This window comes from Mauremys reevesii, linkage group 1 (genome assembly GCF_016161935.1).
Source record: "Mauremys reevesii isolate NIE-2019 linkage group 1, ASM1616193v1, whole genome shotgun sequence".
In the NCBI taxonomy this organism is placed as follows: Eukaryota; Metazoa; Chordata; order Testudines; family Geoemydidae; genus Mauremys; species Mauremys reevesii.
In genome coordinates, this window is record NC_052623.1 from 221980470 (window position 1) to 221997470 (window position 17001).

The 17001-nt window shown below is 51.1% G+C and overlaps 1 protein-coding gene across 1 annotated transcript in view; it reads right to left on the bottom strand.

Annotated features, from left to right (window-relative positions):
* Positions 1 to 10107, bottom strand: part of LOC120371254 (scavenger receptor cysteine-rich type 1 protein M130-like) — a 58399-nt gene extending 48292 nt beyond the window's left edge. Inside the window, exons 1-2 of the mRNA XM_039486876.1 lie at positions 9989 to 10107; positions 972 to 1286 (exon numbers count right to left, since the gene is read on the bottom strand). Coding sequence (XP_039342810.1) covers positions 972 to 1286; positions 9989 to 10049 — 376 coding nt within the window. The 5' untranslated portion in view covers positions 10050 to 10107. The remainder of the gene's footprint in view (positions 1 to 971; positions 1287 to 9988) is intronic.
* Between the last annotated feature and the right edge of the window lie 6894 nt (positions 10108 to 17001).

Below are 17001 nucleotides of genomic sequence, written 5' to 3' on the forward strand. Positions count from 1 at the left end.
CCCAAAGTTATGGAGACAGATATGAGTCAAGGAAGCCAGCAGAGTATCAGAAACCTGGAAAAATCTCTGACTGGATGAGCTCAGGCGTTTAGTCACAAGCTGAGGTGGTTCAAAAGTTTTGGATTTTTTTAAGCAGAATTTTTTTATTGTTTCTTTAAACAATCAAACACAGCAAGCAGCAAATATTTGGCCACACACTTCTAAAACCCCAAACCATGTTCAGGTTTTTGCAGACTAATTTCAGCTTTTCAATTAAAAAAAACACAACAAATTTTGAAGTAAAGCAGACATTGTCCATGATTTTTTCTGCTTTTTAAAAACCCCTAGTTTTTGATCCAAAAAAGTTTTTACGGAAAATATTTGTCCAACCCTTTTAATGAGCTTTAGTGCCTTTTAGCACTAGCCGATGCTGAGAACCAGTGATACCTTGTAAAGGTGATTTGAAAAGAAGTTTTCTCAAAACTGGGTTTGTGCCGAGATGCGGAAGGTTTTTAAATGTTTATTTTTCCCAGGGCCGCCTGGGGGGGGGGGGCAAGTGGGGCAATTTGCCCCGGGCCCCACAGGGGCCCCCACGGGAATATAGTATTCTATATTATTGCAACTTTTTTTATGGAAGGGGCCCCCAAAATTGCTTTGCCCCAGGCCCCCTGAATCCTCTGGGTGGCTCTGCTGCTGCCCTGGGGAGACACTGGGCTTCTATACACAGGCACCTACCAGCACAGACCTGCTAATGGGGTCACCCCCACCCCACCCTTACTCCATGACAGCTGCCTGACCTGCCCAGAGGATGGCACAGCCTGCTCATCCCCAGTCTGCCCAGGGGAGCTCAGGCAGAGACTGGTCAGTTCCACCCTGACCCCAGTGCAGGGCACAGTCCAGCTCTGAGTCACCAGGAATGTCACACACTTTGGGTTCAGTCCCTTCTCCCTCATGGGGAGTTTTCTATGGAGGCAGGTTGGCCGAGTTCTTACCTGAGCAGATCACTCCAGTATCAGCAATATGAGAGCAATTGGCTGCACCCCATCCTATATGTCTGCAGTCCCAGAGAGCTGACTCGTCACCATCACAATCAGCTAGAATCAGCCAAGTTGGTCCAGATCCTTCTCCAAAATGAGCCCAGGCATGGGCGCTGACAGCAGATCCACATCCCAGCTGCTTACAAACCACCTCAGCATCTGCCATGTCCCAGTCATTATCACACACCGTCCCCCACTGATCCTGGTGTTTAACCTCCACTCTCCCGGCACAGCGGCTGCTTCCATTCACCAGCCTCAGCTCATCAGCACCTTCAAACAGACACAGAGCAGAGTTGTAGACAGCGCAGAGCCCAAACCTTCTGGCTTGGACAGTATCACACAAGGGCTCTGGGCTTTACTCCCTGATCCCCCACTCAGGTTTGTCACTGGGGAGGCAGCATGAGGTATCTCCTCCCCTCTGAGCTCTCTGGGCTGGTGGATGCAGAGCACTGTCACTGCTGTGTGATTCACAGCAGTAGTGCCCTTAAAGACTCCTCCCCTCCCTCGCCACCCCATCTCCTCCTTCCTTTGACCCTCCTCCCCCATCACTCACTTGAAAACATGTTCCCCCACTCCACCTCTCCCTGCACCAGCTCCTCCACCCATTTCCAACAACCTCTCTTGCCTGGAAAGGGGTGTGGTGTACTGAAAACTATTAAAATGACAACCTGCTGCCACTTTAAGAGCAAGGGGCTTCCTGGTCCTGTTTGCAGGCTAGAGATCGAGTGCTTTGTAAGGAAGCGGCAATCTGGGCCTTCAGCAGTCAGATTGCAGAGAGCCGGCCAAAACCTAGGTGGGGTGAGTTGTGCCTCTCTATCTTGTGGAGCAGACTGCTTTGTATCTCTGTTTTCGGGTTCTTGTGTGTTAGGGTTCTGCATTCTGAGTAACAGAGTCATATTATATTGCAACTTTCCAGAAAGAGTATTTCTAACTTCTCTGTGTTTATGCTGTGAACATAATACGGAGAACCAGACGTATCCCACTATCCTGCTCCCCCTCACCTCAGACTTGCTGCTGCTCTGCCCATTCAGTGCCACCCCCACCAACATACAGCCCACCTGCCATTCAATACTACTTTCCTTCCTCTTCTGTCTGAGTCACTGCTCCTCTCAGACCCCTTCCCTTCTACCTGCTTCAAATCTTTAATTTTCCCCATCTGCATTTACCTGCTTGTTACTAAGTGTAATTGCAGATTTATCTGTGATGAGTATTTTACACTCAGTTTTTATAAAGCACATTCCCTCTCCAGTAACGGGGGCTGTAACTCCATCCTGGAGGCCAGGGGACATCAGAACCCTCAGAGCCGAGAGCTCCCGCTAGCTGCAATTACAGCTGTATATTTGATGGGGAGTTGTGGGCGGGGGCAGTGTTCCATATAATCTCATGATGAAAACAAACCTCTTCCCCAGAGCACAGTGACTATTATGGGAAGTCCAGGAGCTTTGGACCCACCTCCACGTCCCTCTTGTTGAGGGGATTCATTCTGCGAAACTGAGTCAGATTAAGAAACTTGGTGTTTCTCCTGACCCTTCCACACTCTGTGGGAACCCATGTGGTGGGCATGGGACAAAAGAGTTTACTTTGTTAATTTTAATTCATTTAAAGTTTTTTTATGTCTGGTGAATTTTATCCCCACATTATCTCTCCACCCTCAATCACACAGGTAGGTACTATTCCCATTTTACCAAAGGAGAACATGAGGAAGTGAGAAATGAAGTGAGATGCACCAAGGTCACACACTAAATCTGTGGCAGAGTCAAGAACACACACTAATCACTGGGTTCCCAGTGCAGGGTTTTCACCATAGAATCATCTGTAAGTTACACAGGGGCACAGGCTGTGCACTCATGTATTCCATGGTGTCCTCATCACCGCAGTGACTGGGGGTTAATTATTATGAGTTCCTCTTAGGGTATGTCTACACTACAAGAGTAGTTCGATTCAATTTAAGTCGAATTTGTGGAATCGACCTTACGAAGTCGAATTTGTGTATCCACACTAAGGACACTAATTCGACTTTGTGAGTCCACAGTAACGGGGCAAGTGTCGACTTTGGAAGCGGTGCACTGTGGGAAGCTATCCCACAGTTCCCGCAGTCCCCGCTGCCCATTGAAATGCTGAGTAGAGCCCCCAATGCCTGCTGGGGGAAAAAATGTGTTGAGGGTGGTTTTGGATAACTGTCATCATTGAACCGTCAATCACGCCCTCCCTCCCTGAAAGCGCCTGCGGGCAATCTGTTCGTGCACTTTTCTGGTCAGTGACAGCGCGGACGCCACAGCACTGCGAGCATGGAGCCCGCTGCATTCATGGCCGTTTTCACCTCCTCGCACCTTATCGTCCACCTCTTCCACAGTCAGCTGCTGAGAAATCGGGCTACTTTTCAATGGTGCTGCAAGCACTGGTGGACCATAGGGGACGTTTTACCAACATCAACGTCGGGTGGCCAGGCAAGGTTCATGACGCGCGTGTTTTCAGGAACTGTGGTCTGTTTAGACACCTGCAGGAAGGTAGTTTCTTCCCGGACCACAAAATAACTGTTGGGGATGTGCAGATGCCTACAGTGATCCTCGGGGACCCAGCTTACCCGCTAATGCCCTCGCTCATGAAGCCCTATACAGGCGCCTTGGACAGCGACAAGGAACTCTTCAAGTACCAGCGAGCAGCGAGCAGCGTGACCTGTGACTGTTCAGTTTCTTTACAGAGAAGCTGAACCTGCCCCTGTTTCTTTACCCAGTTACTGTTGACTATCCTCTGCAGTTACATACCCCGTTCACCCCGTTTCCCCCACTTCCAACACACGTGTAAAAATAAAATACATGTTCCATTGTTACTTAACAAAGGTTTCTTTATTAATGACTTTGCGTTAAAGGGTTGAAACTGGGATGCAGACTGTGCTGCGTAGGGTGTGCAGTGATGTAAAGACCGCCTCTAAACTCGAGGAATGACAGGCTCCTGCTCCTAGAGCGGTCCGCAGTGCCGGACTGGTTGTTTCAACGGAGCCTGCCATCCCTCCTTTTTGGGATTCTGTGTGCGGGGGCTATGTGACCTTGTGGCGGAGGAGGACGGATACAGATTCCTCTGCTGTGTGACTCTGCGGTCCAGGACAAGGACCGCTGCATAAGATCTGTAACCGCCCTCCCCCGCTACAAAGTCACGTACCCCCCCACCCACACAGAACCTGGAAACCACCTCCCATACCGACCAGGGTGCCTACTGACTGCACTGTGTGTGTGACCTGCTGCTGATCCTGCCCCGTGTCTGTACCCTGGGAAAGGTGACTGTCCTATGCAATTACCAACCCCCTTCCCCCCCCCCTTCAAACACAGTCTTCTGTAAAAAAACATGACGGAAACAGTAATTAACAGCAAAGTATTTTTAATAATTAACTAGACAGTTAGGGGATGAAACTGGGATTGGGGCTTGGGTCAGTCAGGAAGGGAAGGACTTCTCAAAATTTAGGGAATGAGAGCTTTTGGGTACTTGAACACTCTGCTGGGGTGCAGTGACAGTTTTCACGGTCCCTGGAGCCCCTCCTTCTGGTTATTTTGGGTGAGGGGGGTATGGGACTTTGTGGCAGGGGAGGGCGGTTGCAGATACACTGCAGGGGGGCTCTGTCCTCCTGCCTGCGGTCCTGCAGAACATCCACAAGGCGCCAGAGTGTGTCCGTTTGCTCCCTCATTAGTCCAAGCAGCGTTTGAGTCGCCTGCTTGTCTTCCTCACGCCACCTCTCCTTCCGTTCGCTGTGTGAGCGCTGGTACAGAGAGAGGGTCTCCCTCCACTGGCTCTGCTGGTCCGCCTCAGCTCGGGAGCAGCCCATCAGTTCAGCGAACATCTCGTCCCGTGTGTTTTTCTTTCGCCACCTAATCTTTGCCAGCCTCTGTGAGGGGGATGCTGTGGCAGGTCTGGAGACAGTCGAAGCTGTGTGATGGGAAAAAGGGAGTGAATTCCTTGCAAAGATACATTTTTGCGAACAATGAACACAGTCTAGTCTGTGTCTGTGAACAAGAGCATGCACAGCACCTATCTCGTGCGCACTCCTGCTGCAGGCAATCCGGAAAGCATAAACTCTGCCCCTGTTCCACCCCATCGCAGTGTCCCGCGACCCTTGGAATTCTGGGTTGAGATCCCAGTGCCTGATGGGGCAAATTTAATTGTTGCGGGTGGTTCTGGGTAAATGTAGTCAGTCATTCCTTCCTCCGGGAAAGCAACGGCAGACAATCATTTTGAGCCCGTTTTCCCTAGATTACCCTGGCAGACGCCATAGCATGGCAACCATGGAGCCTGTTTTGCCTTTTGTCACTGTCACCATATGTGTACTAGATGCCGCGGACAGAGGCGATTCAGCAGCGCTACACCGCAGCATTCATTTGCTTTTGCATGATAGCAGAGATGGTTATCAGCCATATTGCACCATCTAAATTGGCAAGGTGAGGATGGTTAACAGTCTTACTGTACTATACCTTCTGCTGCTGGCATAGGTGCCCCTGGCTGAGATCAGCCGGGGGCACAAAAGACAAAACTGGGAATGACTCCCTGAGTCAATCTCTTCTTTATGGTATCTAAAAATAGAATCAGTCCTGCCTAGAATATGGGGCAACTGTACTAGGGTTGCAGTGTATCAGAGAACTAGAGAGCACAGCTGCTCCATGTCAGATCCTGCAGGAATAACGAGCTGCATGCCATTCACAGGGGGTGCCCCTGCAACAACCCCACCTGTTGCTTCCCTCCTCCCCCAGCCTTCCTGGGCTACCATTGTAGTGTCCCCCCATTTGTATGCTGAAGTAATAAAGAATGCAGGAATAAGAAACAGTGACTTGTTAGTGAAATGAAATGAGGGGAAGGCAGCCTCTAGCTGCTATGATAGTCCAGACAGGACATTAAGCAGTGTGGGGGAGAGGAGATCAGCATCCTGCTGCTATGATAGTCCAGGCAATACAGAATCTTTTCTTTACACATGAAGGGCGGGGGCTGATGGAGCTCAGCCCCCTGTTGCTATGATGAAGACGGTTAGCAGGCCATCTACTTATGGGCTGATGATGAGGATGGGTAGCAGTCCTACTGCACTACACCATCTACCGCAAGGCTGATGATGACGACGGATATCAGTCTTATTGCACCGTCAGCCACCCATGAGGTGGGGGGGGGGGAGGATGCTACAGTACAGTGCCGCAGCATCGCGTCTACCAGCAGCATTCAGTACACATAGGGTGACATTTAAAAGAGTCAAGAGACGATTTTTTTCCTTTTCCTTCCGGGGGTGGGGGAAGGGGGTACATTGACGAGCTATGCCTGAACCGCCGCGGACAATGTTTTTGACCGTACAGGTATTGGGAGCTCAGCCAAGAATGCAAATGCTTTTCGGAGACTGCAGGAACTGTGGGATAGCTTGCGTCCTCAGTCCCCCCTCCCTCCATGAACGTCCATTTGATTCTTTGGCTTTCCGTTACGCTTGTCACGCAGCAGCGTGCTGAGTCTCTGCTATGCCGTCTGTCTGGAGATTTTTTAAAAATACTTTGGACCAGGCGTAACATTACAGTAATTCCCCTAATTAGATGCAGGAGTCTGCAAGCGAGATCACCCTGAGGACGGTCACTGAAGGAGATAGAGAGCGCATGCTGCGTGAAAGCCAGCACAAACCAGGGGCCTATGCAGCCATGCTCGGGGAGGCAATGCTCCCTGAGTACCTCATGAAAGCCTGGCGCGGAAAAGTGTGCTACCACGGAGCACCCAATAAGGCAGCTCTCCCCAGGAACCTCCTGCGGAGGCTTTTCGATTACCTCCAGGAGAGCTTCGTGGAGATCTACCAGGAGGATTTCTGTTCTATCCCCATATATATAGACCTCCTTTTCACATAGTTCAGATTCCTGTTCCATTAATAATAAAAGTTTACATGTTTAAAGCACTTACCGACTGATCCTTCTCCTGATTCAGGGTCCGGGTTAACGGCCGGGGAGGATTGGTAGGGGATCTCCGTGAGGGTGATGAAGAGATCCTGGCTGTCAGGGAAACCAGCGTTGTAAGTGCTGTCGCCTGCCTCGTCCTCCACAAACCCTTCCTCATCTTCCCCGTCCGCGAACATCGCCGAGGAACTGGCCATCGACACTATCCCATCGTCAGCGTCCACGGTCGCTGGTGGGGCAGTAGTGGCAGGCTCTGGAGCGTCCGTTTGCTGCTTTGGTCTTCTGGTAGCCTTGTCTCAGTTCCTTGATTTTCACGCGGCACTGCATTGCATCCCGGCTGTATCCTCTCTCTCTCATGGCTTTGGAGACCTTCTCGTAGGTCTTTGCATTCCGTTTTTTGGAGCGCAGCTCCGAAAGCACAGACTCCTCGCCCCACACACCGATCAGATCCAAGACTTCCTGGTCAGTCTATGCTGGGGCCCTCTTTCTATTCAGAGATTGTATGAACTCCTCTGCTGGAGAGCTCTGCATCGTTGCCGGTGCTGCTGAGCTCGCCCCGATGTCCAACCAGGAAATGAGATTCAAACTGGCCAGACAGGAAAAGGAATTCAAATTTTCCCGGGGCTTTTCCTGTGTGGCTGATCAGAACATCCAAGCTCGGACTGCTGTCCAGAGCGTCAACAGAGTGGTGCAGTGTGGGATAGCTCCCGGAGCTACTAAGGTCGATTTCCGTCCACACCTAGCCTAATTCGACATGGCCATGTCGAATTTAGCACTACTCCCCTCGTCGGGGAGGAGTACAGAAGTCGAACTAAAGAGCCCTCTATGTCGAATTAAATAGCTTCGTGGTGTGGACGGGTGAACGGTTAATTCGAATTAACGCTGCTAAATTCGAATTAAAGTCCTAGTGTGGACCAGGCCTTAGTGACATTCCCAGTAGGGCATGTCTACTGCAGCATGTATGAGCAGCCACCAACATGTTACATCTGCATCATGCTCTCTGTGGCCCCAAACCAGCAAAGGCTTTTAGTCACAGGGGACTAACTCTTGTGCTTAATGGTAAGCTCTTATTTAAGTGTTTTGTTGGAAGGGAGCTTATAATGTACATTAACTCCTATGGAGTGATGGGTTGATTTTAAGATGTCCCTATTCTTTTTAAATCCCTTTGTGCTGTAGTCCCTGCCTGTATTTGAGTTGCCTCCCTACTTGAGACTTTTTTATTTAATTCCAGATTGTGGAACACTGTTGGGTCTTACTCCCAGGAGTCGTCCCACTGACTACACTGGCCTCCCTGGGACTGCTCCTGTCACAGAGGGCTCAGCAATGGCAGGAAAAGACATGGGCAACAATTTCACAAAACCATTTCTGTTCTGCTGCAATTTTTTCTGTTTGTTTTTCTAAAGCTTTGACAGTCAAAGATGAAAACATTAACCTGCTGGAGTGTCTATTTCAGCACTGCAAAACTTTTGGGTAGAACCAGAATCCAGCCCGTTTGTAGGTGTCTATTTGTAGATTTGTAAAGTGCCCCATTATTGAGGGAGGGTGGCAGGGAGTTCAGCAGCCATTCTAAGCTGCATTTAAATCAAGCTGAAAACATTCTCATGGACTGTTGAGTTATGAACTTTTAACTGGACACAAGTGATATGGGGACATTCCTGTTCCACATGGAGTCAAATTTAAAAGCAAGAAAAGGAAGGTTGTAACTAGCCTTTGTTATTACTCTGACCAGACTGTGGACCAGTGTAGTCCAGGGCCACCTTCTCTCCCTGCAGGGTACGAGTTCCACCCATTGTAGAAAATGGGAGTCACTCCACCCTGCAGGGAAAATAGGGCCCCCTGGTTTCACACGGCCCATGCCATGGTGATTTGGTTATCCAGGAATCCCAGTGGAATTCTCTTCGATTTCACTCTGGTAAAGGTCAGTTTTATCATGAGATCAAACTCCAGCTATGTCTGTCTGAATTTTTTGGGAAGTTCGGGTAAAAATCCCTACTCCAGTAAATCCCTTGCTCTGTAATCCTCAGCACTTACCCTCTCAGTCACAGAGAAGCTGCAGAGCTATCTGTGATCTGTACATACCAGCTGTGGTACCACAGCGTGTCTCTAGCTAAATATTTGAGGTTTCTAAAATCTGACTTTCATCTTCAGCTTCACCTGTTCATAATGCAGCTACAGAACAGCAGCGTCTCAGACTGCAGCAACTCACAGAAACAGGCTGCTACTGGACAGTTCAATGTCCTGACAAGTGCATCACTTACACCCTGCTGAAGGTGCCCAGCATGTTGGACGCACACAGGACATCATGGTTATTTCAAATTGTATGGACTGTATATCTGGAATTATTCACAGGTTCCATACACAGGTACAGAGCTGGACGGAGGATGAGGCTGGAGCTCACAACAGGGAAGCCCACTTTCCTTTTCTTGTGGTTCATTCAGGGCCGGCTCCAGACCCCAGCGCGCCAAGCGTGCGCTTGGGGCGGCATTTTGCCGGGAGGGCGGCAGGCGGCTCCCGCGGACCTCCCGCAGGCATGACTGCGGCGGGTCCGCTGGACCCGCGGCTCCGGTGGAGCATCCGCAGGCATGCCTGCGGGAGGTCCACCAGAGCCGTGGGACCAGCAGACCCTCCGCAGGCACGTCTGCAAGAGGTCCCCCGGAGCCGCGGGACCGGCGACCGCCAGAGCGCGCTCCGTGGTGTGCCGTCCTGCTTGGGGCAGCGGAATTCCTAGAGCCGCCCCTGGGTTCATTGGTTTACCAGGAATTTCTAAGCACTGAAGCCATTAGTTCACTAAAACCAACTCTGAGCTCACAGTGCTACAAGACTGGCATATTTTATAAAGTAAACACAGTTTGGGACTGGGTCAAATCTATGATAATTGCAAATATATAAACCTCCTCTCTCAGAATAACCAATGGGGAGATAATTATACACACACATTTACTTAAACCCAATTGCCTGCTTTCCCTTTGTTTCATTGATTTCTGGAATAAAACCCCATTTCTAGTGGATTCAAAACTCTCTTTCTAGTTCTTGTCTGCCCAACTCATAAAGTGAAATAAATCAGGCACTTACCCATGGTGTCCTGAACAAAGAGAAGAAACCAAAACAGCTGAGTGGAGAGATGTCCCTTCATTGCCAGCCGGACCTGCTGTCCCCTCCTGACACTGCACTGGCTGCACCAAAACACTCTGCAGGGCTCCTCTGAGTCTGACAAGTGACAACAAAGCTGTGGAAGGGAAATATATAGATTCAGAGGCTGGCATCAGCTGCCAGAAGGAACCAATAGAAACAATATTCACCTTTTTAGACATTATCAGAGGATTTATCTAAAACTTTGTGCAGCTAAAACATCCAATACAATTCTAAAACTCTGGCTGTGACCATATATGAGTGACGAGTCCACTTCTGATGTCATCTTCGCTTCAGTCTCAGATCATCATGTAACCACTCTCCTTGGCGTAGGACAGAACAGTGTGAAAACAGTGTGCCTTTTTAGGTGAATAAAAGTCAGCCTTGAATGCTGCTCATTTGATAAACTAATTAAGAAAATATATATGGAAAAAAATCTGATGAAGTGGGTATTCACCCACGAAAGCTCATGCTGCAAAACGTCTCTTAGTCTATAAGGTGCCACAGGATTCTTTGCTGCTTTTACAGAACCAGACTAACATGGCTACCCCTCTGATACATGGAAAAAAAGAAACATCTAAAATTGAACCCCACAGAGCTGTGTGTGTGTCCAACTGTAGCCTGGCCAGTAAAACCACAGAGCTGGGATGCTATCACTGGGGTCAGCTGTATCCAAAGGAGAAGGGAACAACCCCTTCTGCCTTTGTGGAACCCAGACTGCTCAGGGCTTCCCGAACGGAGTGGGAACAGCAGTGGTACATTAGTGGTAGGAGTCTGTCACTGTGACCATCAGTGGCAGCATAGTCTCAGAGGGCTTCCTGTTCACCCAGTAAGAGCTTGTTCTTAACACTTAGTGATTAGGTTATGAGTGACCATCTCGCATACCGTAGTGTAGGTAGCAACCCACTCCAGGACTCTTTGTCCAGGCCAGTGCTAGGCCTGTCCTGTGTGGTAACTCTAGGTAGCACAGGCTGCGTTAGTCAGTCTGGGAGTTAGAGAGAATTGCAGGGTCCTGACCATTTCTGTCAGTCTGAAAAGAGAATCTCCTTAATAGTCAGTGCGGCTGAAACCCATCTCTTCTGTACAGTGAAGAGCAGCACATGGGCCATAGGACACAAGCTTCACTGGAGCAAGTTAACCAGGAAAACAACATAGCCGACATCCAGTGGAAAGTGGGTGGGGGAGGGTCAATCAAAGGTAAAATCCAGCCTGAAGGAGCCGCGTGTAGGTGTGTGTTAGAACAGACCTATCGGAGGCATTTAGAATGGAATTTTAAATCAGCCCGTCGCAGTAACTGTGGTGCCAAACAGAAAGGTGGCCTTGTAGGAAACAGCTCTAACGCAGGCATCTCTGGCACTTTGCCATCCCTATCTCATGAAGGCCAAACTGCCACAGCGTGAGCAACTTGGCAATGAACAACAGGGTGTTTCCCCAGCCAGACGCCATCTTGGTGAATGTCAAGAACTGTGAATCAGCACAGGAAGTTCTCTCTCATCTGTCCAAAGAGCGGCAAAGACCAGGAACAATGAGGCAGCTACACCAGCTCTGCCCTAAATACAATCCTTGTCAGTGGCTCACCGTGCAAGGGCCAGTACAGCACAGTGCAGCCACTGATCCTGAATAAACAGAACACAGGTCAGACAATTCAAGAACTGACTGATAATCAATGATGCGTACTGGCAACAGACACAGCTTTTTAGAAATGTCAGGTCTTACATGCATGAGGCCCTGGCACTGACAGTGGCATTCACATGGATAGGACGTGTCAAAGAACCACAGTTACTAGAAGTTAAATGATGCTCTTTCTTGTTTGTGAGGCTGCTTCCTGTCAGGGCCGGCTCTAGGATTTTTGCTGCCCCAAGCAAAAAAATTTTTGTCCGCTCCTCCCTTTTTTTTCATGCCCCCCGGCCCCTCACCAACTCCACCCCTTCTGAACCCCCTTCCCCAAATCCCCAGCCCCGCCTCCTCCCCCAGGCATGCAGCATTTCCCTCCCCATTGCTTCCTGGGGGCACCCACAACCTCCCAGCCTAGCTCACCTCCACTCCACCTGCTCCCCCCTCCCCGGTGTGCCGCTGCTCCGCTTCTCTCCACTCTCTCTCAGGCAAGGGAGGGCAGAGAAGTGGAGCAGCGGTGCATTCAGGGGAGCATGCGGAGCAGAGGTGAGCTAGGGTGGGGGGGGGCACAGGAAGTAACTGGGGATAGAGGAACCACTCCCAGCTCCAGCTCACCTCCGCTCCACCACTGCCGCCTCCCCCAGCGTTCAGCGGCTCGGCTTCTCCTCCCTCCCTCCCAGCCTTGCTGCAAGAAACAGCTGTTTCGCAGGCGGCAAGCCTGGGAGGGATGGGGGAGAAGCGGTGCAGCAGCGCATTCAGGGGAGCAGGTGAAGCAGAGGTGAGCTAGGGTGGTGGGGTGCAGGAAGTAAGGGGGAGTAGAGGAACCGTTCCCCACTCCAGCTCACCTCCACTCCACCGCCTCCCCGAGCGCCCGCCACTGGGCTTCTCCTCCCTCCCAGACTTGCTGTGCAAAACAGCTGTTTCACGCACAGCAAGCCTGAGAGGGAGTGGGGAGAAGAGAAGTGGCGGTTGGGCGCTCAGGTGAGCCGGCGGAGGCCAGCTGGGGCGGCAAGTGGGGGCACTTTTTCCCCATGCCCCGGAGTCGGCACCTATGATGGCCGGTGCCAGAATGCCGCCCCTAGAAATGTGCCGCCCCAAGCACCTGCGTGTTTTGCTGGTGCCTGGAGCCGCCCCTGCTTCCTGTCCCCACCTCCAATGGAGGTGGAACTGCTGTGTAAGGGCTCTGGCTTCATTAGAGTCTGTTGGGGTTTTAGATAAATATTGTCTCTCTGCATTCATTCAGACAGGGCCACCCAGAGGATTCAGGGGGTCTGGGGCAAAGGCACCACTCGCTGCGGTGCTTGTAACTACCCAGTGGCGCTCCGGGTCCTTGGCAGCGGTGGGTCCTTCACTTGGTCCAGGTCTTCGGTGACACTGAAGGACCTGCCGAAGACCCAGAGCGAGTGAAGGGCCCACCACCGAAGTGCTGTTGAAGATCCCGGAGCTAGTGAAGGGCCTGCCACTGAAGTACCTCCGAAGACCCAGAGCGCCACCAGGTGAGTCAAAATTAAAAAGGTGCCCCAGGGAAGGGATTCTTGGCCAGGGCTCGCGGGGCCTGAGGCAAATTGCCCCTCTTCCCCCCCCCCCGGCCCCCCCAGCAGCCCTGCACTCACAGTATTTTTTTATCATTTTGGCTGTTCTTGTTGATCCTTTGTAGAATCCTCAGGATCCTTCACATCAAAGAGACACTCAGAACTAGGAGCTGAATATTCAAATTCCTGCTTGGAACACAACAATCTGTCCCCTTAGCGGGAGCTATGGTCCAAGGTCAGCCAGCCCTGTTCTAGTATGGCCAACCTCAGATCAGAAATCATGAGTCAATCCCCCCAAAAGCATGAGCTTGATCCAAAAAATCATAAGATTAAAAAAAGACTATATTGTGTTTTTTATCTGTCTTTTGACAGTTGAACTCCCTCTGCCCATGCCCAGTGTATGTGTGAGACAATTACTGTTACCCATCTCCCAAATTTCTTGGGTAAGGTGATTTTGGCTCCCCCACCAGGAGCTCTCACCCCCACATCTGCTCATCTCTGCCCCAGGAATGAATTCTTCCCCCAACCTCCAAGTCAATCCTTCCCTTCAATCCCTTCATCAGTTCTGTTCCCCCACCCAACCCTGTCAGTTCTGCCCATTCTCTGCCTCCACATCTGCTCAATCCCTAGGATTCTTCACCCTCCCTCTCAGGCCTGGGGGCTGCACCAGGCTTCACCCCACCATTTTCCAGGATGCTGGGATAGCACCAAGGGGCTCTTCAACCCCTCTTCATCCCTAAGCTTGTGCTATGGGGTTGGGAGAGGAGCAAGTGACCCAGGTTCCCCCTGTTGCTCACAGGATACTCCTGAGGGAATTCTGCACCAAGAAAATTAAAAATTCTGTGCACAATATTTTAAAATTCTGCAAAATTCTGCGTATTTTATTTGTCAAAATAACACAATAACAATATAATCACATCATTTTCAATTATTTGCTGATTATATTGTTGTTGTGTTACTTTGACAAATAAAATATGCAGAAATTTGCACAATTTAATTTTTTTTAAATTGTGGCACAGAATTCCCTCAAGAGTACCAGGTTCTGTATAGTGCAATCTGGGTGTGGGCAGCTCGGGGAGTGGGGTGGGGTCCAGGTGTGGGAGGGAATGTGGATGTACATGGGCTCGGTGCGGGGTTCGGGTGCAGGGGGAATGACACTGCAGGGGAGTCCAGGTGAAGGTGGTTAGGGCTTAGTGGCGGAGGGGCTATTAGATTGGGGCTTGGTGGGGTGAGGATCAGGGTGCTACTGGTTGTGGCTCAGTGAGGTGGGGGTCCATGAGTGGGTGGCTCCCGATGCAGGGGGTGAGGCTCAGTGGGATGGAAATTCAGGTTCTGTGTGAAGGGGGCTCCTGATGTGGGGGGTCTCAGTGGGAAGAGTTCCAGGGGGGGCCGCCCATGGGGAGGGTTTGAGGGTGGGGGGGCTCAGTGAGGGGTTCTGGGTGCAGGAAGGTCTGGGTGCAGGGGGCTCCTGATGCAGGGGTGAGGCTTGGGAAGTGGAGGTTTGGAGAGGCTTAGTGGGGAGATTCTGGAGGCGGGGGACTCCCAGTACAGGGAGGGGCTCAGTGGGTTCTGGGTATGCAGTGGGGGGAAGGGACACTGTATTGGGAGCTGTTCCCCCATCCACCCAATCCCCACCCTCACTGAGCCTCACCCCTCCACACCCAGAACCCGCACCTCACTGAGCCACCCCCTGAACTCTGTCTCCATAGTCTTTCCCTCCTGTCCCCCAGCCCTACCAGGACTAACATCCCTGGGTGGCTAGGGCACCCGCAGGCCCTCCTCAGTGATTTACCTCTCCCCTGGCTGCCCAAACAGATGTATCTGAGCTGCCTGGAAGGGCTGAGTGAGCAATGGTGCAGCTTCTCTTTGCTTAGAATCATAGAATCTCAGGGTTGGAAGGGACCTCAGGAGGTCATCTAGTCCAACCCCCTGCTCAAAGCAGGACCAAACCCCAAACATTTTCTGCAGAAAGTAAAGAGAATCTGCAAGGGGGGGAGGGAGGGCATTGTTCTGCTGAGCCGCAGCAGCGCAGAATCCCCCCAGGAGTAACAGAAAGGAAGGAGGGAATGGAGCTGTCCTGAGCTGCAGGGCTCGTTAGCTCCCCTCCCTGCTCCCTTCCCATAAGAATAGCTTCAGGTTACTGCGGGGAGGAACTCTCTTTGCAACAGCTCTGATTGGTTCCTTTCCCCCTAGGAGGGGGGGCAAGTGGGGCAGGCAGCCAATCAGAGGACTCAAATTGACTAGCAGGCAAGAGTGTCTCACACACATTATTGCCAGATTGGGTCCTAACTCACTGAAATCCCATCACTGGGATTAGATCACTAGAGCTGGCAGCGCTGTGATGGCTGCTCCCAGGCCATCCCCTTCAGAACAGGTGTCCTGAGTCCTGCAGCTTCCCCATCAGGGGCACAGGGAATCGGGTGACCATGTCATTTGGCTGATCCCAGGAGCAAGGTAGAAACAGCCAGGCAGGGTCTGTTGCCCAGTCAGTGGGGATCAGCGTCTGGGAAAGAGCTGGAGCAGGTCTCTGCTCAGAGCCTAGCATCTGGAGTGTGGCCGGCAGAGCTCCCTGCCTGAGGAAAGCTGGGGCAGGAGTCTAAGGCAGGACTGGTGGGTGAGCCAGTGGCTGGGAGATGAGAAGACGGGATCTGAAAGCTGGACATGAGGGGTAGCTGTGGAACCCTGGGAAAGGGGCCAGATGGGCTGGTGAAGTTCTGCTCCAAGTATAGCAGGGCAGGGCTAGGAGAGTGGGTGGGGAAGCCCTGCTGTGAGGGTGAAGAAGGGAATATATTTCTGTGCTGTAACTGCCCCAAGGCAGGGGAACTTAACGGCCCCCTATTGGGTGTGGGGAGTTTATTGAACTGTCAGAGGGGAAACTGAGGCAGGGTGACAGCATTGCCATGCCATGGGAGCCTGTGCCGGAATGCACCTTAGGACATTGGTGATCTGGGGTCAGAAGTGTGGGAGAAGTCCTGAAACCTTCTAAATCCCACTCCCAGAAAACACAAAATATGCATAGGGTCCTGCTACTGGGCTCTCATAACTATCATGAGTCTAGGGTATGCGTTAATCCAGAAAGTGTATTGGCCTTTGTTCCATATTGACAGAGAGAGAGAGAGAGAGAGAGAGAGAGAGAGAGAGAGAGAGAGAGTGTGTGTGTGTGTGTGTGTGTGTGTGTGCTTATGTTGGGGGAGGGGAAGGAGGAGGGTTGATAATATTTTTGCCTCTGTCTCTATGTGGCTAGTTACCTTAACCATTTCCTGCTGTTTGAATTTCCCATTTACTCCTGTACAATCATGTATTTTAGTATTTGCCTTGGTTTGCTCCCCCAGTTAGAGAAGAACCTTTTCCAAAGGCCCTGTCAGTCTTGATTTATTTCACAGTCAGAAAAACACCTAAGAAGAGATCAGTATAACGTCCCCATGAAAAGAGAGCACAGTGTGGGGTCCGCGCTGTGTTCCAAGCCTGGCCCATCCAGGAGGAAGGCAGGAAGACTCCTCATATTTAAAGGTGCAGACCCCAGGAAATATAATTGTAACATTTCATCAACATTCACTGCAGAGGAGGGTAGGGGAGGCTCAGGCAATGCAGCATCGTCCACCACATTGACACCTCAGACGTTCCTATGCTTGAGCACCTTGTGTTTGGATCTCTGGTTCTCTGGCGGCTGTAGCTGAGGCTGCAGGGAGGCAGATCCTCTCCCTGTGTCACCATTGCCCCATAATACTTTGTGGGTTTCACTGCATAAGAAATTCCCACCAGGCAAAAAGCTCAGTACAAGACCGGAGCTGGATTTTCTGGGTCCATCTC